The sequence below is a fragment of the Neoarius graeffei genome, chromosome 9, assembly GCF_027579695.1.
Source record: "Neoarius graeffei isolate fNeoGra1 chromosome 9, fNeoGra1.pri, whole genome shotgun sequence".
Lineage (NCBI taxonomy): Eukaryota > Metazoa > Chordata > Actinopteri > Siluriformes > Ariidae > Neoarius > Neoarius graeffei.
In genome coordinates, this window is record NC_083577.1 from 17042806 (window position 1) to 17067212 (window position 24407).

Below are 24407 nucleotides of genomic sequence, written 5' to 3' on the forward strand. Positions count from 1 at the left end.
TCTGTGCAGGACACTCGAGTTCTTCCACTCCAATGTTAAAACACCATGTCTTTATGGAGCTCGCTTTGTGTACAGGGTTACAGTTTCTCCTGGCGACACATTTATGGCTACACTTTTACCCACCCACAGACAGCTCAGAATTCCTCGTCATCACAGAGCCCAGATTACTCTGATTGATGACGTTAGAATTGAGTAATTTTTTTTAATCACAGGTCTGCTGTTGGAATGTCATTATGTAATCTGATTTGGAGAACGTGTTATCACAAAGTATGCTATACAGGGTGTCTGAAATGTCAGGAACCAATGAGGGTAAAGCTCCATGGACTTAATTTTGTGTTTATTATTTACACCATATGCATTACGTGTTCATGCTTAAGCTCTCTGCATTTTCTCAGTCACTGTAGTGTGATCTTTGCTGATTTTGCTCAACATATTCCGCGTGTTTCCTGACTTTCTAGACTTTCTCCCTGTAGAATGTTGCCTTCAACATTCCTGTTGCCTTCCTACTCGTCAGTGTGACGAGTAATAATCTTAAGACCACTGTAGTTTCTCAGGCTGGATTCAAATAATACTTAAGTAAATTAAATTTGTGAGTATCAAAGGCAGTGTGATATGCAGCCAGTGTTTCAGGCCAAAATCAATACAAAATATAAATGCTTTTTTAAAGCAATCGATTCTTTGTTTGCAACCATGTGACAAAACGGCTTGCATCATTGACCACCACCATGTTGGAGGATATACTAAATAAATAAATATATATATAAACACACACACAGTGGTAAGATATAGAGAGGTAAGAGTATAGACTGGAAGGTAAAGAGGAGTTACATTTAGAAGCTTGTAGTCATTTCTCAAATTTATTTTAAAAACAATCATTTTGACTGCTTCGAAAGATAGGTCTCTAACACATTTAGTTCTAAAAGAACACTCACTGGGCAAGGAAGCTGCAGTATTTGAGGTCGTGGATTGACATGAATCTTATTCAGTTGACTCTGTGATCATTTGGGAAGATTCTTCAATAATTGTTTCCTTCTGTGCTCTGTAAGCCTAGCATTTCGAGCTACTGCTTTAGTACCGTCTTTGATTTTGTTGTGGCTCATGTTTTGTGATGGAGCCCAGTCTGGATCCGTAAAATTGTAGAAATCGGCTGGTTTCCCTAATGGAAAGAAAAGCAAAATAAAAGCAGCGTCATCAAAAATTATACACAGCTCTTTTTAAAATGAAATAATCGTAGAAACCTTTGATTGTCGGCTCACGCACTCGATCATGGCTTTGTCACGTTTGACAGCGGCAAGTTTCTGCACAACCAGGCTATTAAACGATACACTATTTCTTACACTACCGTTCAAAAGTTTGGGGTCACCCAGACAATTTTGTGTTTTCCATGAAAAGTCACACTTTTATTTACCACCATAAGTTGTAAAATGAATAGAAAATATAGTCAAGACATTTTTCTGGCCATTTTGAGCATTTAATCGACCCCACAAATGTGATGCTCCAGAAACTCAATCTGCTCAAAGGAAGGTCAGTTTTATAGCTTCTCTAAAGAGCTAAACTGTTTTCAGCTGTGCTAACATGATTGTACAAGGGTTTTCTAATCATCCATTTGCCTTCTGAGGCAATGAGCAAACACATTGTACCATTAGAACACTGGAGTGATAGTTGCTGGAAATGGGCCTCTATACACCTATGGAGATATTGCGCCAAAAACCAGACATTTGCAGCTAGAATAGTCATTTACCACATTAGCAATGTATAGAGTGTATTTCTGATTAGTTTAAAGTGATCACTTTAGGAATACCAGGTACTGTAAGGCGTGGGAAGGACTTTGACTTTTTTGACTTTTTTCATTGAAAAGAACAGTGCTTTTCTTTCAAAAATAAGGAAATTTCAAAGTGACCCCAAACTTTTGAACGGTAGTGTATATATTGCGATCTTTTGTTAATAACTAGCTCATACCATTGATAAAATGTTCACTGCAGACTCGTGTTTTTTGCTTTCTCATCACTTAGATCAGCTTGGTTTATGTTGGACAGCTATTGACATCTACGCTCCATGGACAACACCGTTGTTTTTTCTCCCTGATTATTTATAATTGCTGGAATTCTAAAGAACTTATAAGTCCCCTTGTCTCTAATAGAGTTGTGTCCGCATCCAGTCACAACACAAAGAGTAGGCATAGCGAAGAAAGAAAAGGAATTCTTGAGCGTAACAACTTCTCGAGCATATCTTCTATAGTAAATGTGCGCTGTGTGAGTTTGTGTATATCCTCCAACATGGCCCACTTCCGGTTCAAAGCCTCATGCATAATTAGCTATGATATCACGTGCAAAAGAAGAATAAATTGAGTTTCTACATAGTCATGCTGCTTTCATCACTCTGATTATTTGTGAAGACAGAATTCACGTTCAGGTTAACCGAATGATGAGGTGACGTGACTCTCTGCGCTTGTTTAACAGGAGTACATCAGGCGGCAGCTGGAAGAGGAGCAGAGACATCTGGAAATTCTCCAGCAGCAGCTTCTGCATGAACAGGCCATGCTGCTGGTGAGCATATGTCCTGTGTGTGGGTTTTTTTTTTTTAATCTTTCTATTTTTTTTTTATCTTAAAAGACTTCACTTTTCCAGTGATTGTGAATGGCAAGGATGCAGGGATTATAAAATATCATAATATGGTAACCTTGATGCAGATGTTCAGTTTATTTGGTTAGTTATAGTCGTGGTATGTGTATTGGAGGAAAATCATGTTTTCTTCTGGGCAGAGAATTGGGAGTGGAATGTCATCTTACTTTGCATATTTATAGCTTTGGGCTGCACAAAGATGCATATTATGTTCTGATTATTAGAACTGACATGGTTCTATCAGAACCCTGTCTGTTTATCTTTAGACTCTGGTCTGTCTGTGCGAAAGGGTGTGTTTTAATGGTAAAGAAAGTATGGTAAGGACATCTATACGTGACAAAGATTAGTATGAAATTTAATTTGATTAAATCTCCTGAATGCAGGATGTCCATTTTCAAACATGTATTTATTTAGCAGTTTGGTTTTGTTTTACTGCAGTTGGCTTCAAGAGTTGTGAGAATTACCTGATGAAGGGAAAAACACAAAAACGAAATGAAGTAGGTCTGAGGAACACTGTCATGTAAAACTGTAGTGGTTTTTTTTGGATTTTTTTTCCCCACAGGTTTGTACAGGGAGTCTAATGTTATGAAATCTTGTTTTACCAATGTGGCTTATGGATCTTATTGCTCATGCCATTGGTCATCTCACCTTTTATAATGAATCACCTACTTTGTTTTTCGCTTTTGTCTTCATGGGTTCTTTCTCACCATTCAGTTTTATTTGCCGAGACAGAACCCATTTAAGTTTGTTTTTTGGGGGTAAATTTCAGACAACCCGTGTAAGTAAATAAATAAATGAAATAAAATCCTGAGGGACGTATGGGAAGTGTCAGTCTGTGCATCCATCCAAGGTTCTCTTTAGTACAATGTCTCAAGAATGACTGGTTGGATGTTTATAGGATTTATATGGAATTATCCTCGGAACCAGCAGATGAACTGAATAGATTTTGAAATCGATCCAAATACTGTAGTTAAGGTCACAGTTGTCCGAAATGGTCTTTCTTCAATAGCTTCTTTGCAGTTTGAAGTATACTGTACTTTAAAGGAATTTCAAGCATCTACATTTGTAATGAGAATGACTGACTAGACATGCTGTTGGCATTGATTTCAACTTATCCCCCGCCGAAACGAAGTTTGGTGGGGGATATAGAAACGGGTTCTGTCCCTCTGGTCACGTTTTCATTTCCGGGCCATATCTTTAAAACTACTGAAGATATCTTCATGAAATTTTGTTGCATACATATCAGGCAACATGTGAACTGGTGCCGTTTGCTGTTTTGGAATTTTGAAAAACAAAACAAAATGTATTTTTCACATTTTTACATTAAAAAAAAAAAGATTTTGACTTGGTTTCTAAGAGCAATGTTCGTTTCTGGAGCATATATCCAAAACTGTTCATGATATGGATTTGAAACTTGGTAAACATGTTAACAAGGTGATGTAGATGTGCCTTTTCATACTAAGAAATTTAAATTTCCATGGAAACAATTTCAGACTTGGTCTCTAAGGTTAGTCTTATGGGTAGGTTTTGTTTCCGGAGCAGAACTTGAAAACTATGAGTGGTATGGTCTTGATAGTTGGTATATGTGTTGATTGAGTAATGTATATATGCCTTTTGATACTAAGAAATGTGAGAAATTCACATTTTTAGCTCACCTGGACCAAAGGTCCAGTGGGTTTATGCCATGGGCTGCTGAGGTCAGCGTAAAGAGGTAGGGTTGGTTTCCTGCAGCAGAACTTGAAAAAATGTGACAAATAATATCTTGAAACTTGGCATATAGGGCGGGGGATATAGATGACAGTGTCTTCTTGTTTTGTTCTTTGTTGATCTTTGTTCTATTTCTGAGCACTTCCGCTTAGCCATTTCAGCAGATTGCATGAAAAAAAAGAAAAAAACAACAACACACAAATATAATACTATTTACAAATGCATAAATCACACCAGGGTTCGAATCACCCAAACACTGAATAAACAGGTGCACCCGTTTTAATTATTGTTGATTTAAAAAAAAAAAGTTTGATTTGCAAAGCTATTAGCATTTCTGTGAATTAACCACCTTGAGGTTGAGACTAGGCATCGTGAAAGCTGGACGTCGTATCAAAAAACCATGAAGCACATAATCCATGCGTCTTTCACATACTGTGTGTGTCAGGAGTTTAAGTGGAGGGAGCTGGAGGAGCAGAGACAGGCCGAGAGACTCCAGAGACAGTTACAGCAGGAGCAGGCATACCTGCTGTCTCTTCAGCAGGCCAAAAATCTTCAACAGCAGCCTCAAGCACAGCCCCCAACTGCAGACAAGAACAGAAGCTCCACACAGCCCCCTTCCTCAGCTCAAAGGAGCAAGATTCCCCAGCAGCAGCAGCCTTTATCGGAAAAGAGCAGAAAAGCTCCAGTGGAGCAATACCAGGACAAGAGCAAGAACCAACCACTGACAAGCCAGGAAAAGTCCAGAATCCCCCAGTTACAACAGTCTGCTGTTGAAAGGACCAAAACCCCGTCGTTACCGCAGCCATCCACGCAGGACAGGAGCAGGATTCCCCAGCCGCAGCAGAGCTCACAGGAAAAAAAACAAATCCCTCAGCCTCAACAGGTTCCCTCAGAGAAGGATCCTTTCACTCAAGACCAATCACGGAGGAGCTCGATCCCCCAGGAGGTACCGCCTGCACAGGACCAGGGCCAGGCCAATCAGACACTCTTGTCAGAATCCCAATGCTCCGCCCCTGACTCAGAGCCAATCAGAGAGGTGAAGCCTTAACCCATTGCCGTAATCTGGTTTGCTAATCGCTGTCTCTGCTTGGACTGATAACCCTGCCTCGCCGTATAGACGAGTATTAACCACCATAAACCTCACGCTTGCTCGCCTGCACTAATAAATCCAGGGTTTCACATTTGTCTTGAAGTATGTGCTTTTAATGATACATTACAGATAATTTGCGTGTACTGAATATATACGCAGCAAGATGTCTACTGCAGAGCAGCCATCTGAAGAAAGCCGGCAGCACATTCTTGCTGCTGTTTGTTTGTTGGTTATAGGAGTAGTTTTATACCATTTTTATCCAGTTGCACATTAAATGCGGAATAGTCATATAGCCTGAGTCACTGAAGCAATTTTAGTCGTTTGCGTTTCCATTCTTTTTTGCTTACATCATTGAGTTTAACTGATTTTTCCTTTCACCTTCTTGCTTATTTCACTTTGCTCTGTTCTGATCTCCTCTCCTGAACGCACTTTGAAACCTGTTACTTACATCCCCGTTTTTAACTTGCGTGTCATCACTATGTCGTGCTTGAGACAAATAACTCTTTTCAAAACTCTGTTTGCAGGTTAACCCAACTTTCCTTTGGCTCATTTTGATGTTCTTGCCGTGTCCTCCTTTAAGTGTTTGTTTAAATCTATGTTTAAATCATAGCACATCTTTTGCTATTGATTCACATGGTACTGCTGCTGCTTGTGGGTGTGCAGGCAGATGAGCGGCACCGCAGGAACGCACAAGGCTCGCCACAGGCCGCAGGAGCGCAGAAGCAGCCCCCCGCTGTCCCACCGCGAGCTGAACCCTTTTCCAATGGCAGCGCCTCCGAGTCGTCCCAGCCTGCCATGCACCGCCCCATGGAACCTCAGGTAACCACAGTAATGCGTCACCTTGGGTACACCCCAAAAATCTGTTATCTATTCCACATGTAGCTAAATGCGATGAAGTTGCATTTAATTGGCTGAAAGCAGTAAAAAGTTCCCCAAAATTCACCTGATGTGTTACAGAATTCTCCTATAACTTGGTTTAATGTTTCTCTACCGAGGTCAGTATCAGTATTTGTGTGAATCATAACAATGTTGGTTTGAGGAAAAGCTCTTCAGTCTAATCCTTCATAACAGGATGGATTTTTATATAATTTGTTTACAAAACATGAAAATAATTTACATAATTTTACCACCTAATGAACTAAGGGTTTGTCAAATAACCAGGTGTTGGGAAGAAAATCACAGTGTCCCTCGTTACTCATGTTGTCTCTTTCTACATTTCTTCTTTTTGTGGTTCTTTCTTTAACTCCGTGGTCAAATCCACATCTCCTCTATTCTTCTCTTTCTTCAGTTTCATGCTGAGGAAGGGCGGGGGGGGGTTCCCCTCTCCTTCTTGATGTTAGAATACTCCAGGATTTTTAATGTACCCTATCTCTATCCTCTGGCGTGTGTACTCTGTGATTATTACAGACAGGAATTTCAGCATGTTTCCCTGAACTGAGAAAATGACTGAACATTGTAAACTCAATGATAATCAAAGTCTAAAGATGATTATTGAGTCATCGTACCCCCAATTTCTCCCAATTTAGGAGTCCCACAGTTGTTGAATTCTGTTAATACATTTTGTATGCAATAAATAATTGGATTTGTTAATAATTTTAAATCCGTATACACTGATCAGCCATGAAATTACAACCACTAACAGGTGACGTGAATAACATTTGATTATCTCATTACAGTGGCACCTGTCAAGGGGTGAGATATATTAGGCAGCAAGAGAACAGTCAGTTCTTAAAGTCGATGTGTTGGAAGCAGGAAAAATGGGCAAGTGTAAGGATCTGAGCTACTTTGGCAAGGGGGTCAATCCATGTGAAATCACCAGAGGCCTCGCCACTGACCATCTCAGATTTGCTTCATACTTTCTGGAAATATTGTCAGTGTGCACCACAAAATTCGCCATATGGGCTAGCCTTTGTGCCCCATGTGAATCAGTGAGCCTTCGACACCCTGTCGCCGGTTCACCGGTTGTCCTCCCTTGGACCACTTTTGGTAGGTACTAACCGCTGCATACCGGGAACACCCCATAAAACGTGCTATTTTGGAGATGCTCAGACCCAGTCATCTAGCCATCACAATTTGACCCTTGTCAAAGTCACTCAGATCTTTTCGCTTGCCCATTTTTCCTGCTTCCAACACATCAACTTCAAGAACTGACTGTTCTCTTGCTGCCTAATATATCCCACCCCTTGACAGGTGCCACTGTAATGAGGTAATCAGTGTTACTCACATCACCCGTTAGTGGTCATCATGTTATGAATGATCGGTGTAAGTCCTTTTTTCAAGATAAGACTCTTTTGCAGAGAAGAATAGCTGTGTGTGGGTTATGATGGTGCATGGACACTGTAAAATCTGCAGGAAAGTGTCCCCACACACTTTTTCCTGCCTTATTCTACATTTGTGAATTTTGGTAAGACATTCAGTCAGCCTTGCATGTGACTCATCCTGTGACCTTCAGTTTTAGCGCAGTTGTATGGAATTTGTGATATGTTTTCGAGTTTAATAAATATCCTTAGATATTCATATGCATTATAAATTAGTTTTATGGCAGTGTGTTTTCTTAGTACAGGGAAATGTGTTGAAAGTGTCGTCAGTAATCACGCATGCACTACAGGTTTAAAAAGGCTGGAGAATTCCTTGATATAGATTTTCCCTGCTTCACTTGGTCTCTACCTGTGCATGCAGAGCTGTAGGAATTCTCCTAAATTATACTAACATTTGTAATTACTTACAGCTGTTATGCCGGGTTAACATCATGAGATTGCAAACAGCTACTAACTAACTACCTTTCACGTTTCATCGCTGTTTACTGCTCATGCAATGCAGCTTTGTCCTCAGGATGTTCACTGAATGAACCTTGATGTACTTTGCTCTCTTTCTTGCTCTCTTGTAATTTTGCTGAAGTCAACTTGTAGGGTTTTGTAAGCTCTCTTTCTCTTTGCTTGATCTCTTCTAACATCCTCTTTCCAGCGAACAGATCTCACTGTTACGCACTGTCTGTTTTTCCTTTGCTCTTCTTTCTTTCCTTCGTCAGCTGTGGTCTCTTTCGACTCTGTTGGTGTTATGAATGTGAAATCTACACAGTTGGTTGTTCTGTGGTTTATTACTTCTGTTTTGCTCCATTTCGGTAGCTCCGTTTTCTTCAAACGGCTCTGCTGCATTATACAGAGCCTGTGTCGTGTTCCAAATGATGCATGATGATGCAATTACAGTTACAGAAAAAAATATTTCCCGAAGCCTGTCATTTGAACCTTGACTTCTTCCACTGCAAGTCCATTTTCTTTTGGCTGAGTCATTCATCCTCTTTTTATTTTTTCCCCACCCATTTGAATGATTTCTCATTGTGTATTGCGCTTATTGGTGATTTTGTAAATGTCAGTTGCCAACTGTGCCAATATTTTGACATTTAAAAGTCGCTAATTACAAAGATCAGTATATTGTAGGTAGATTACTTTTATTATTTTATTTTATTATTAAACATTTGAAAACCTTTTCCTTTACTCTTAGCCAGTTCATAAGTCCATGCATTTTGGTACCTGCTTGCTTGTTTTTGTTTTGTTTTTTGCTTTTTTTGTTGTTGTCATTGCTTTGTCACTCATACCTCATAACTCATTGTTTTCTTCATCCTCCCCACCACACCCTTTCTTTCCTGTTCTGTCTCACCCTCCTTCATTGCTTTGTACCACTCCGTCTCTGGAAAGGTGCAGTGGTCCCAGGTAGCTGCTCTAAAGAACAGCTCAGCCGCTCCTCCCTCCATCTCCCGCTCACACTCATTCAGTGAGTCCGCTCCCTCACTTGCTCACGTTTGTGCCCAGCAGCACCCACCATGCCCCGAGCCACCAACCCACTCACACGAGGAACCTCCCTGGGTAAGCACAGGCCCAGATGACTCACTGTGCGTGCATAGTTTTCAGATTGTACCAGTGTGGGCCAGCTGTTTCTTGCTTGGCTGGCTATTTAGCCTGGTGGTCCTTTTTAAGTGTGTGTATGTAGGGAACTTTTGCCTTTGTTGACCTGCGGCGAAATTACCGATTCGAAGGTTAGCATGTATTTTGTCACATCAGTCCTAACACACATGCACAGTATGTATCAACAAGTGTCCCTGCATGTCTCTCTGGAAGGTTCCAGTAAGAACAACCTCCAGGTCACCAGTACTCTCTCGCCGTGACGCCCCTCACCAAGGCGGCGCACCACAGAGCAACCTGCCAGCTCAGAAGAATATCGGAAGGTATGTGTGCATTTGTGTGTGTGCTGTGACTGTGTGGTTGTGTAGAAGTGTAGCAATCACACACTCGTATATCTCTATAGTAACGCAGATCCACGATTGCTCTGGGAGCGGGTAGAGAGGATGGCCCCCAGGCCTAGCAGCAGCAGCTCATCAGGGTCTAGTTCCACATCCAGTAACTCCAACACTGGGTCAGGAGAGAGATTCAGACCCCGCAGTGAGTACACACACGAAACCAACAGGATCATGTATTTAAAAAATTAGGAAAATGTTATTTGTTTTCTGTTTTGGCATTGGACTCGTATGTGTTTTGCTATTATGAGGGCCAAATTATACTTCTGCATGTGTGAATCTCTGACCAAATGTAGGCTTCATGTAGGTGTCTATCAAAATACATGTACCAGAATACTTGTTTATAACAGCGATTGATTTGATTTTTTTATTGATTTTTTAATTAATATTTATTTATTTTATTTTATTTTATTTTATTTTATTTTAACCTAGTCCTCAGGGATTTCCCAGTTAGTCCATATTCAGCTCTGTCTCAGCTCCCAGCAGCCCTGAATGCAAGTGTGTTGGGAACCAAGAGTAAGCGAATAAATGGACTGTATTGGAATGACAAGGCCAACGTTTTTGTTTTTGCTATACACTGAAGATATTTGGGGTTGAGATCAAAAGATGAATGAGAGGATCAGAATCTCAGCTTTAATTTCCTGATATTTACATCCAGATGTGTTAAACAAGTTAGAACATGACACCTTTTGGTTGAACCCACTCATATTTTTTAAAATGAACAAAAATATTGGCGTATCAGTCACGTGACCAGCAGGGGTTCCTCTTGCCCAGGTGTGCCCTATTAGATTGATTGATTGTTTATCTAATTAATAGCTCTAAATGTCTGTTCTTGGTTTGAGCTCTGGGTTTCTCCTGTGAAGAGTGTATTTGTTAAAAAGGATAAACCAACATGAAGACCAGAGAGCTGTCTATGGGAGAAAAGCAAACAATGTTGAAGCTGAGAAAAGAGGAAAAATTAATCAAAGCCATTGCACAAGCTTTGGGCAAAGCCAATACAACAATTTGGAATGTGCTGGAAAAGAAAGAAGCCACTGATGTACTAACAATCAGACATGGAACCGGTCAAGTCAAGGAAAACAGCAGTTGATGACACAAGCGTTGTGAGGGCTGTAAAGAAAAATCCAAAAACAACAGTGAGTGACCTCATCAACCACCTCCACAGAGCAGGGGTAAAGGTATGACGGTTCACTTTTCAAAGAAGACTTCAAGAGCAGAAATATAGAGGCCACGAAATACAAACCACTCATCAGCAGTAAGAATCAGAAGGCCAGATTGAAATTCACAAAGAAATACAGATATGAGCCACAGTTAACCTCTACCAAAGTGATGGAAAGGCCAACATGTGGAGAAAGAAAGAATCTGCTCATGATCCAAAACACATGTGCTCATCAGTCAAGCATGGTGGAGGTCATGTCATGGCTTGGGTTTGCACAGCAGCTTCTGGAATGGTCTCACTAATCTTTACTGATGATGTAACTCATGATGGTAGCGGCAGAATGAATTCGGAAGTCTACAGAAACAATCTGTCTGACAATTTACAGAGAAATGCATCCAATCTAATTGAGAGGAACTTCATCATGCAGCAAGACAATGACACAAAACTCACTGCAACACAACAAATGATTTAATCGGGGGGGGGGGGAGTGGAAGGTTTTAGACTGGCCGAGTCAATCACTGGACTTTAACCCAACTGACTATGCATTTCACCTCCTGAAGAGGAGAGTAAAGGGAGAAGTCCCCAAAACAAACACCTGGAAGAAGCTGGAAAATCATCACACGAAGAATGCAACAGTTTGGTCATGTCAGCGGCTTGATGCTGTTATGCAACCAGTGTTAATTTTCAAAAGAATTTTACACTGAGTTTTAATCTTGGACTCTTCATGAAAATTGTTGCTTTAAATCACATTAGTCTCTTTTGTTTTAGTCAAAATTTAGTCAGTGGAACTCTCTTTTAGTCTATATTTTAGTAAAAATTCCCTTGACAAGTCAGTGTACCTTGAACTCTGCGTTTCGTCAGAATGTGTTACTATTGGAGTCATTTTAAGAGACTGATGGTGTTCAGTATAGGTTAGTGTTTTCTTTTAATTTAGTAATTTGTTAAACATTGATAATGTTTGACCCTGGTAGTAGTGACTTGTATTGCTGTTGCAGTTAAAAGCTACCCCCCAATCAGTGGGTTTGCTTGTATAAAATATCCCCCTGTCTGATATTGTAATGGTGCATTCCATTTAGCGTTCGTGGATGTGGGTGTTGTATTAATGGACTTGAGAAGGTCAGGTTAGGAGTTGCATAGTTTTCTGACTGAAATTCTAATGAACGAACTGTCCAAATAACACTTCTTTTGCTTGAAGATTTTTGTTCTCTGAGAAGTTTGTTTGCGTCACCTTTAAGAGTAACCTGCACTGGAAGTGTCCAAAGAAAACACAAGATCTGCTACACATACTTCTTTCATACATCATATAAAAATGAATGCCTAACTAGGTTGTCTGCCTGAACAAAGCCAGTTTTTGTTGTCAAATATTTTCATTTGTATTGTCTTTACAGTTTAGTCATGAAACAAAAGAGCAACAAATACTTATTGTCAATTTCTGTTGACAAAATTAACACTGTGACTATGCAATGAAATAATTACTTTAATTCGTTGCCTGTTCCAATACTTTTGCTTGCCTAAATTTGGATGGTCTGCCATTAAAGGTGCAATGTTCAGGTTGATTAATACATCTAGATGTAAGTATCAGGAAATGATTTATCTGATCTCTCCTCTCATTCATCTTTTGAGCTCAAACCCAAATGTTTTCAGTGTTTAACAAAAACGAAAGTATTAGCCTTGCTGTTCCAATAGTTTTGGAGGAGACTGTGCATATCTGCTCCCTAAATATACTCAGCTAATGACAGTGTCTTCAACACAGTGTGTGAACTACTCAATTTTTTAGTAAATGTGCTACTTAGCATTCAGAATTTTATTGGTTGTCAAGTTTAGAGACTTTGTGCTGGGAGCAGCTCAGCAGTGATGTGCTCAGTATTCACACTTATCTCCTTCTGCAGCCTCTTCTAAGTCTGAGGGCTCTCAACAGTGGCCAGAGCACGTGTCCAAAAAAGCAGACGAGAAGAAGGATGTAGCTCGGCCTGGGCGTCCGGTGGTGAGAGCGGTAGCAATGGAGTGTGTGTGTGTGTGTGGGTGGCTTAGTGATTGTGTGTGTTTGGGAATTCCATGCTTCTTGAATAGAGGCTGGTTTAGCAATCTGATTTCTATTTTGGAATATCTTGGTGTTTGGTTTTTTCCATGTTTGTCTATGATGAACTGCTGTGGACTGTGGGGTCATTCTGCAATCCTCTGATGTGGTTCTTATAGGCTGAAGTGGTAAGCATGATCCGGTCACATCTCAAACCTTGAACGTGGATTTCACATCTAATTAACCAACTTACTTGCTCTTTTTTGCTAACAATCCATGTTCTCTTTTTCTCGGGTCGTGCTGTTGACTTGGCATTACATAACTGCATTAACACTTTCTGCTCACTTCCTGTTCTCAGACTCCTCATGTTCATACAGGCTCACTAACAGGTGAACTGGATGATCTTATTGGAGGCTGCCAATCATCTTCTATGATTATTTCTTCTTTTATTATTTTACTCTTTTTTCTTTTTTCTTTTTGGATTTTGTTTATCTTTTACAATCACCCTCTTTCATCTGGGTTGTGCTACAGACTAAACTCTTAACCCTGAATGGCTGCTAACAAATTTTAAGATGGGAGAAGAAAGAGGACAGCAAAGAGAAAATGAGCAGTTCATTGTTAATGATGACATAAAGCAAGATGAGCTCTTTAAAGATTTATGAGAGAGCAACAAGAGAGTGAAAAGAGAGAGCTTGAATGGATTTGAAGAGTTGTACAGTGTATCCTGTCCGTGTTTAACTCGTGACTACTCAACTGTAGGATTTGACAGCACTGGCCAAAGAGCTGCGTGCTGTGGAGGATGTGAGACCACCACACAAGGTCACCGATTACTCTTCCTCTAGTGATGACTCGGGAACCACCGATGATGAGGATGACGAAGAGGTGGATCAGGAAGGAGGAGAGGAGTCCACCTCAGGCCCAGAGGACTTGCGTGGAGGGTGGGAACACCATAAGATCTTTTCATCACAAGTCTGAAGAACAACTACTAGTTCATGCTAATTAGCCAGTACTAACTTTTAGTACAGCTGTATTCAAGAGATTTATTTGTCACTTGCTACATTGTTACATACACAATGATACTATAATAGCTATAATTATGGTAGTAATTATAGTGTTCATTGTTTGTGACAGCTCATCCAGACTGAGCAATGGTGAGACAGAGTCTGTGAAGACAATGGTTGTCCATGAAGATGGTGATGATGCCTCCTCCACCCCGTGCAAAGACAGCACTCTAGTTGTGCGACAGGTGATTCATACATGCATGAAGTTGGAAAAAGTTATTTGGACAAAATTTGGGGCGCTGAGATCAGCCATAATGTTATGACCACTGACAGGTAAAGTGAATTACACTGATTACCTCATTACAGTGGCACCTGTCAAGGGGTGGGATACGTTCGGCAGCAAAAGAACAGTCAGTTCTGGAAGTTGATGTGTTGGAAGTAGGAAACATGGGCGAGCATAAGGATCTGAGCCACTTTGACAAGGGCCAAATTGTGATGGTGAGATGACTGGGTCTGAGCATCTCCAAAATGGCACATCTTGTGGGGTGTTCCCAGTATGCAGTGGTTAGTACCTACCAAAAGTGGTCCAGGAAAAGGACGACTGGTGAACCGGCAACAGGGTTATGGGTATCGAAGGCTCATTGATTCACATGGGGCACGAAGGCTAGCCCATATGGCAGGGGTGGGCAATTATTTTTTCCATGGGGCCACATGAGAAACAGAAAATTTTGTGGAGGGCCGGACCAAAAGGCTGAACTAAATTCTGCATAATATTAATTGTATTTCTTTATATAAAGCAATAAATAACATTGATTTTACAAACTGCTAAGACTGGTAAGAGTATGGAAAAAACGAGGTTGCCTTACAAAAAATGTCATTTATTCAATCAAATTTCCCAAAACAATGGTTAACAAAATGTGAACGTTTGTACCATTTTTTTTTCAGTCACATTCACCCCAAAACACAATAAAGACATCACAATATTGTCTTTCTACTCCAAATATCAAGCAAGATACATCATATTATAATAATGATGCCCACATTTGTAGTCTAATCACCTCATTTGGTGTTTTTCAGTTTTTTATTTGTTCAGTGAGAGAAATCTCGTCTCTGTTGGTCTTTAACGAGTGCATCAGAGTCAGGTTGAATGTCTGAGGTGGAGATGCGAAGCACAGCTGACAGATGATCATCAGTCGATTCGGTGTAGGAATCAGATCTTTTTTTTTTATTAAATTCAAACAAACAGAATTATTTTATATTACAACATAAAATCACACCTCCTCTGAAAATATAATCTAAAAAGAAAACTTATCAAATACATATATATATACAATATATGTAAAATGGAAAAAAAGGGGTTTATGAAAGGTTAACTTCTGCTATGAATGTGTACAGTATATTTGCATGGGGATTGTTTATATATTTCAGACATTTTTGTAACAAGGACAGTTCATTCTTAAGAGCAGGCCATGAAGGGGGGATTTGGCATATCGACACTTGTGTATGTAATGTTTTGTAAAAATAATGAGATTATTCACCAAAAAGTAGGAATCGGATCTACAGATCGTCTCGGGCTCCGGCGCCTGCTGGTGACGTCACACTATGTGATTGGCTGGACCTTTTGAAGGATGACGTGCAAGTTTGTGGTTGGTCTGGACAAATTACGGAAGTAGTTTTCGCGGGATTAGGTTTCGTGGGATTTCATGTCATGTTCATGTCGCGCGCATTGCGTTTTTGTTGAACACAACTTCAAAATAAAAGCAATGCACATTTAGTCCATGCATGAGGTAAAATTAGAAAATACGTTTATTTTGTAATTTCTAATTAACCTTACGCGGGCCGGTCAGAATGAACCAAAGGACCGGATGCGGCCCGCGGGCCGTAAAATGCCCAGGTCTGCCATATGGCCATACTGTAGCACAAACTCCTGAAAAAGTTAATGCTGGCTAAAACAGAAAGGTGTTATCATTAACTTTTTCAGCAGTTTGTGCTACAGTAGCTCTTCTGTGGGATTGGATCATATGGGCTAGCCTCTGTGCCCCATGCGAATCAGTGAGCTTTTGACACCCATGACCCTGTCGCTGGTTCACTGGCTGTCCTTCCTTGGACCACTTTTGGTAGGTTTTAACCACTGCATACCGGGAACACCCCACAAGATGTGCCATTTTGGAGATGCTCAGACCCAGTCATCTGTCCATCACAATTTGACCCTTGTTAAAGTTGCTCAGATCTTTACGTTCGCCCATTTTTCCTGCTTCAGATACATCAGCTTCAAGAACTGACTGTACTCTTGCTCCCTATTATATCCCACCCATTGACAGGTGCTATTGTAATGAGAGAATCAGTGTTACTCAATTCACCAGTCAGTGGTTTTAATGTTATGGCTGACTGGTGTATATTGTGAATGCATATGTCACTACATACACCACAGAATGCTTTCACAGGTTTAAATTTACTTAAACTGTGTACCATTGGTGTTGACACCTGCCATATTTCAGCATTATTTATATCATATCACTGTCTTTACATTATGTTGATGTGTTTTTTTTGTTATTTGTGTTATAGTATTTTCCACTGATGCCCAAAGTTTAGTAGCCCATAGTCATAAATCAGAATCTGACAGACTCTGAGATCTGTCCACTTTTTCTCTTCACGCATGACTCTACGATTTTTTTTTAGCTCCTCTACCCGAGATGATGAATCTCCAATTACTTTGTATACTTTATTACTGTATGTTTTATTATATACTGGACGCTCCAATTACTGCTATAGAGTTTTCCTAGTATGTGTTTGATCTTCATATTAGTGAAATTGCCTTCATTATGAAATTATGTGTTACATACTTAAATTAATACAGTAGCTTCTGTTTTATATGAAATAATCAAACGTTGTTGTTTGGTCGACACATTCTTCTTCTTTTCTCCAAAGAATGTCTAAATTATTTGGATTAAAATATTCCACATTTGTGGATAAGCCACATTTTAGAAATTTCCACTCGCTGATTATCAGCTGGCTCCTTTCATTGCCCAGACCACCACAGACAATCAGCCTCTTCTCAATTCCAGAGCACAGGTGATGTAAAAAAGCGCCCAGTGCCCACACCAGCCTCGAGCTTTAGTGACCGGAATGATCGGAATGGCTATTCGGGCCGAATTCACCTCTTGCCCGACCTGCTCCAGCAGAGTCAGCCCTCGCCCCCTTCTTCCTGCCCTTCCACCCCTTCCTCCACATCCTCATGCCACAGCAGTCCTGCCCTGTCCCCTCTTGCTACCCCGGACAGACTGCCCTGCCCTATTGAGGTATGTCAGTGCACACGTCTGTCCTAGCTAATTAACAACTTGGATAACTTCCCCTTATAGATGGCTTGAAAATAACCATGAGGAACCTCTAGTGTAGTTCTCTCACCCTCATCTTCTTCCTCTCTTAGTGATCATGGTGAGTCTAGATGTTAGCTTCATACTAAGCACTGACCGTATGGCTCCTAACTGCGCCTCTGTCTAACAAGTCCTTTGGTTTTATGGCATAATGTTTTTCCATCATTCTTTACAATTCTTTAATTCACATGTAGCGGATGTATGCAGTTGTAATTCAGCACATCTTTGCTTTAATCAGTGTCAACGAGTTCATCTTATTAACACATTTTAATTATTTTCTATTTCTCTACAAATGTTTTCCTCTCATGTTTGTCACCCGCATGTCAAGTTTTGTCCTTTAACCACCATTGAGACCACCATAAGTTTTATTTTTTTGTACATGTGTGTCTGTAGTGTATGGTTTTTCTGGTTATACAGAATGCTCACATTAAGTCAAATAATATAAAATGACCATTATAATTTATGCCTAGTAATTTTTGGAGGGCTGCATGCATTCTGAATTGAGCACAAAGCATCTCTGGATTAATTTACTTTACAAGTTGTACAACTAAAAATTAATTATATATCTTTAGTATGTACATTACTATATTTTACTTGTGTGACTGCATGTCTAGACTGCAGCACTGTGCATCTTCCAGCAAGATCACATAGTGACGCATGTTGCAGTATTTAGTATAATTACTAAATATTCATGCAGAGATTTGAGTGAGCGTGAACCATGGCATTTATTCAGGTTCACAGAACCAATTACAACCCCGATTCTAAAAAAGTTGGGACAAAGTACAAATTGTAAATAAAAACGGAATGCAATGATGTGGAAGTTTCAAAACTCCATCTTTTATTCAGAATAGAACATAGATGACGTATCAAATGTTTAAACTGAGAAAATGTATCATTTAAAGAGAAAAATTAGGTGATTTTAAATTTCATGACAACACATCTCAAAAAAGTTGGGACAAGGCCATGTTTACTACTGTGAGACATCCCCTTTTCTCTTTACAACAGTCTGTAAACGTCTGGGGACTGAGGAGACAAGTTACTCAAGTTTAGGGATAGGAATGTTAACCCATTCTTGTCTAATGTAGGATTCTAGTTGCTCAACTGTCTTAGGTCTTTTTTGTCGTATCTTCCGTTTTATGATGCACCAAATGTTTTCTCTGGGTGAAAGATCTGGACTGCAGGCTGGCCAGTTCAGTACCCGGACCCTTCTTCTACACAGCCATGATGCTGTAATTGATGCAGTATGTGGTTTGGCATTGTCATGTTGGAAAATGCAAGGTCTTCCCTGAAAGAGACGTCATCTGGATGGGAGCATATGTTGCTCTAGAACCTGGATATACCTTTCAGCATTGATGGTGTCTTTCCAGATGTGTAAGCTGCCCATGCCACATGCACTAATGCAACCCCATACCATCAGAGATGCAGGCTTCTGAACTGAGCGCTGATAACAACTTGGGTCGTCCTTCTCCTCTTTAGTCCGAATGACACGGCGTCCCTGATTTCCATAAAGAACTTCACATTTTGATTCATTTGACCACAGAACAGTTTTCCACTTTGCCACAGTCCATTTTAAATGAGCCTTGGTCCAGAGAAGACGTCTGCGCTTCTGGATCATGTTTAGATACGGCTTCTTCTTTGAACTATAGAGTTTTAGCTGGCAACGGCGGATGGCACGGTGAATTGTGTTCACAGATGATGTTCTCTGGAAATATTCCTGAGCCCATTTTGTGATTTCCAATACAGAAGCATGCCTGTATGTGATGCAGTGCCGTCTTAGGGCCCGAAGATCATGGGCACCCAGTATGGTTTTCCGGCCTTGACCCTTATGCACAGAGATTCTTCCAGATTCTCTGAATCTTTTGATGATATTATGCACTGTAGATGATGATATGTTCAAACTTTTTGCAATTTTACACTGTCAAACTCCTTTCTGATATTGCTCCACTATTTGTCGGCGCAGAATTAGGGGGATTGGTGATCCTCTTCCCGTCTTTACTTCTGAGAGCCGCTGCCACTCCCAGATGCTCTTTTTATACCCAGTCATGTTAAGGACCTATTGCCAATTGACCTAATGAGTTGCAATTTGGTCCTCCAGCTGTTCCTTTTTTGTACCTGTAACTTTTCCAGCCTCTTATTGCCCCTGTCCCAACTTTTTTGAGATGTGTTGCTGTCATGAAATTTCAAATGAGCCAATATTTGGCATGAAATTTCAAAATGTCTCACTTTCGACATTTGATATGTTGTCTATGTTCTATTGTGAATACAATATCAATTTTTGAGATTTGTAAATTATTGCATTCCATTTTTATTTACAATTTGTACTTTGTCCCAACTTATTTGGAATCAGGGTTGTACATACCAAACCCAGACTTCTTTTTAACTCCTTTGAACCACAAGAGGCAGTGTGTAAAACCTAGATTACACAGACCAGAGATGACTGCTACACTCATACCACTCGGTAAGGCAGAGTTAACCTTGTAGAATCTGGACATGATGATGGCCAGGAAATAGAAGCACGGGCTTTATGGAGCAGCACAACTCTGAACAAAGCCTGCAAAATAGCATGCCACAGTAGAGGCTGGCTGCCCAGAGACTGAGTTAGAGTGATGACGTCCAGTGGCAAAAGCTCTTCTGAGACCCTGTTACCCATTTTCTTATTCCAAAAGATTCATATGTTGGCTGCATGAGCGCACATCCCGTATGGTTATTAGTGGCCTCCCACTAGTATAGCATTGTCAAGGCAGTCCGACCCGAGTGTTGAGAAAAATGGATGCTCCGTTGGAGGGAGTTCCCACTCCAAAACAGGGTTTGAAATAGCAGGTGTCCTGTTTGTGTGTGGTATGCACTGCTCATCGTATGGTCAATAGAACCTGCTTGCTAAAAGAAGTTACCAACACTGGAGAAAAACCCTGCAAGAATGAGTCTAGCCAAGTGCAAGAGAAAACTGACTGAATTATAATAGCTGCTCAAAGCGCACTCACTGAAGACAGGTCACCTGTAGCTCCTACTGTGGTCATAAGCTGCTAAACAGATGGTTCCATATGGTGTTCAGGTAGTTCAACATGTATACAAGAAGGGAATGATTTGCTGTATGGGAGCTGTAATTATAGAGAATACTGCACCAGAGATCACCATGTGACTTTGTTAAGCACATTCACAAAGGTGGTAAGGTGTTGTGTACCATCACTGACAGGAGAACTGAAATGGAAGTTTAGTCTCGTCACAAACACAAAAGGAATTTTAGTATGATTTTTTTGTTTGTTTGTTTGTTTACTCTACTTCAATATTTCATTATGTGCAGTCACAGTCCGCCACAATGCAGAAGCACAAGTCCTCCTCTTCCTTCACTCCTTTCATCGACCCACGCCTGCTCCAGATCTCTCCGTCCACCGGCAGCGCTCTCAACAATGTGGGTGAGTTGAGTCACTCTGATGCACTCGCCTTCCTCTGCAGAACAGGAGAAGCAATCAGCATGTGCAGAATCATGCTGAAAATGTAGCTGAAACCGATATATTATTTCTAAAGTTAGGTCTTGACATTTTTAATGTACAAGATTCCCATTTTTCAGAAGCAGACAAAATATCATGCTAGCTGAAAGGTATATCTGTATGGAATTATCTCATCTCATTATCTCTAGCCGCTTTATCCTGTTCTACAGGGTCGCAGGCAAGCTGGAGCCTATCCCAGCTGACTACGGGCAAAAGGCGGGGTACACCCTGGACAATTCACCAGGTCATCACAGGGCTGACACATACAACCATTCACATTCACACCTACAGTCAATTTAGAGTCACCAGTTAACCTAACCTGCATGTCTTTGGACTGTGGGGGAAACCGGAGCACCCGGAGGAAACCCACGCGGACAACATGCAAACTCCGCACAGAAAGGCCCTCACCGGCCACGGGGCTCGAACCCGGACCTTCTTGCTGTGAGGCGACAGCGCTAACCACTACACCACTGTGCCACCCTGAATGGAATAATAATAATAATAATTTCAATTTATATAGCGCCTTTCTCAAAACCCAAGGTCGCTTTACAATTACAGGGAACAAATCAATAATAAAATAAATTTTAAAAAAAAAGTCCACCAAATAGAGGCCAGAATGTAATTCCAAAGGTGTAGCAGCCACAGTCCCACGAAAAGGCGCACGAAAACAAGTCCCACACTGCCAGCACAGCCGCCGCGCCGCTGCTGGCAGCATCACTCGGAACACTACACCATGAATCCACAAAGCAAGCACAGAAGCTCCGCCACGTAGAGCGCCGGTACGTCCCAAACTGCCTGCATAGTTGCCGCGACACCACCGAGCAACAACGCTCGGAACACCACGCCCAACACTAAAGCACAGAGCGCTGGACAACCACGATGTTAAAATGAGCAATGAGCTCACTGCAGTCCATAGCGAGGAGCACAGGCATCACCCACGGCGAACCAAGGCCTGGAGGGAACCGATGCCCAAAACTGGGTCCGGAGCTACACCACCACCGGTGGACAAAAACACTCAAACAAAAACAAACATCAAACTACGCAAACACACACACAAAAAAATTGAAATAAATAAAATAAAAGAGAGAGAGAAAAAAAAACCTCTGGTGAGAAGCGGCAGCCAGAATGCGCACAACGTACTCTCAACCGGAAGTGGAAAACGGAAGGTAAATCTGATATACCACGAAAAAAGCCAGACATTATTATTATTATTATTATTATTATTATTATACACACACTTCCAGTTTTTCAATGTCCGTTGGTATGTTTTCTCTTGTAAACAGAGGGGAGCCGTCAGGGCCTTCTAGGCCTTCAGAAAAGGCCCAAACACATCAGCATTTCAAATATAATATTTAATTTCTTTCATCTGTGATGACCTGGCGACTTGTCCAGGGTGTACCCCGCCTTTCGCCCGTAGTCAGCTGGGATAGGCTCCAGCTTGCCTGCGACCCTGTAGAAGGATAAAGCGGCTAGAGATAATGAGATGAGATGAGATGAGAATTTCTTTCATCATTTCATTAACCCCGCCGACAGTAGTCGGAGGGGTTATTATTTTCACCTGCGTCAGTCTGTGTGTGTGTGTATCTGTCTGTCTGTCTGTGTGTCTGCAAGATATCTCAAGAACCAATGGATCGATTTGGACCAAATTTTGTACATGTGTTGCCAATCACCCAGGAAGGAAACCATTAAATTTTGGAGGTCAAAGGTCAAGGTCATGGCAGAACTTCGAAATTTTCGCCCAATGTATTTTAATAGGGAAAAGGCGGGGTTTGCACTCGTTAGTGTGTCCCTGTCTAGTTATAATTATTCTCTTCTGATTCTAACTTGGCCTCATTTTCTATCAAATTTGCTTCAGAAATGAAAGGGCTATTGTCCTGAAAACATTAAAATAGAGTTATCCAGTGAGATTTTTTTTGGTTGTCTCTGGGCTGAGAAGAGTTTAGAGCTGGCTCACTCATTGTTTAGGACTTCATTGCCGGGTCAGAAGAGTCTGTCTCCAGACTCTTCTTCCATGTACTCTCGCCACAGTATTTTTCACTCAGATTTAAGTATTCATTTACCTGTGTAATTTACTTAGTTACTTTTAGGATCAACATCAACAGCTACACAGAACAGAGCTACCTGGCAGCCTGCCATTAATCCTTTGCAAAATCCTTTGCCCTGTTGCTTTTTTGGTCTCTGGTTAAGTTTTGGCTGAGCTGAAGTCCCAGCTCTAATAGTAACGGCTCACCACTGCTTTGTAAATATGAGTGAAGAATATCTAATGAAGTTTTGGTAGCATTTCGGGTGTTCAGCACATCTTTAGCGTCAGTTTATTTATTTAATGCTTAATTATAGCATAGCTAATCCTAGCACTGGATTAGCCTAGTCTTTCTCTTTCCCAGAGAACAAAGAAATGCTTCTGTGCACGTGCAACAGAAAACTTTCTCATTGAATATTTGCATCAGCTTCGACGAGTGACGTCATGTCTTGATAATGTGCAATATCGTAAACCATATTAAAAGCTTATTCTCCATTGGGTAGAGTGATGTAATTCATGTAGGATTAGCGATATGCTAACAATATTGCATGCTATCAAACCAAGTGAATGAAACCCGCTAGAAGGGAATAGAATACATGTTTTTATTCCAACGACAAAGTGTCCTATATGTATAGTAAATGTCTGTTACTCATGAGGAAATCGATGAATTGTTTTGATAAATTTGGGTACTTTTTGTTTGGAACGGGTCTATGTATTAAAAAGAAACTCACATGTTGGCTTGAAGATATGAAGTTAATCTTTTCATGTTGAAAAACTTGCATTTTTCATACAAAATGCATCATGGATCTGAGTGACGCAGTTCCTTATCTTTCACTCCGATGACATCACTCCCAGTGTTTTCCCGCTGACTAGACGCGCATTGTTAAAATGGCAAACCAGTTCAAAATTAAAATGCTTTTGACTAACTTGCATATTTTTGTGTGGATGTGTCCATATAATATAAAGAACATTACACGGTGGTGCAAAGATATGAAGTTTATCTTCTCGAGTTGAATAATATACATTAAACATTCAAAGATTAAACTTCATATTTTCACGCAACTGTGTAATATTCTCTATATATGTTCCTGTTAAAGGTGCTTCTGTTGAAATTGGCGTACCTTCTTCCTTTTCATGTTTGTCTGACAAGTTTTAATATTTTAAGTCAAAACTAGTGTTCCTGAAAGCTGTATAGTTTGCCATGTCTGCTGCTGATGTCACTAACTTGATTGTGGTAACTGTTTTGAACAGGGAAGTAAAATTTTACATACTTACACATAGTGAAACGTTCCAGTGCACTTATAGTAAATGTAGGCACTCTTGGGATGCTGCTTGACCAATCAAATTAATGGACTGGAACTAACTGTTGTATAAAGGAAAATATCAGGTTATTCTGAGAAAATGATCAAGTTTTTCAGAGAGAAAAAATGTGTTATGAGAAACATTATAACAAGAAATTCTTAAAAATGTCCTATACTTACGATCATGTACCTGTCAGTGTGAAGCATGCAGCCTGCTAATATGACTTTGCTCATTTTTATGCTCCGTTCTTATTGTTTCTTAAACCATTATCTCCTCATTCTCATAAATGTCAAAAATCTGATAAATGAGTATAAAACTGAAATTGAATTATAACTGA

General features: G+C 40.5%; 1 protein-coding gene across 7 annotated transcripts in view; it reads left to right on the top strand.

Annotated features, from left to right (window-relative positions):
* LOC132891486 (mitogen-activated protein kinase kinase kinase kinase 4) overlaps positions 1 to 24407 on the top strand; it is a 218427-nt gene that overhangs the window by 155524 nt on the left and 38496 nt on the right. Inside the window, exons 14-24 of one of the 7 annotated variants that reach the window (XM_060929103.1) lie at positions 2460 to 2546; positions 4774 to 5364; positions 6082 to 6237; positions 9114 to 9281; positions 9534 to 9640; positions 9721 to 9854; positions 12758 to 12852; positions 13645 to 13823; positions 14017 to 14131; positions 16952 to 17185; positions 20562 to 20673. In XM_060929103.1, coding sequence (XP_060785086.1) covers positions 2460 to 2546; positions 4774 to 5364; positions 6082 to 6237; positions 9114 to 9281; positions 9534 to 9640; positions 9721 to 9854; positions 12758 to 12852; positions 13645 to 13823; positions 14017 to 14131; positions 16952 to 17185; positions 20562 to 20673 — 1978 coding nt within the window. Of the gene's footprint in view, positions 1 to 2459; positions 2547 to 3059; positions 3123 to 4773; positions 5365 to 6081; positions 6238 to 9113; positions 9282 to 9533; positions 9641 to 9720; positions 9855 to 12757; positions 13074 to 13644; positions 13824 to 14016; positions 14132 to 16951; positions 17186 to 20561; positions 20674 to 24407 lie in introns of those variants that run through there. The other 6 variants (XM_060929104.1, XM_060929106.1, XM_060929105.1 and 3 more) reach the window with 6 other exon arrangements.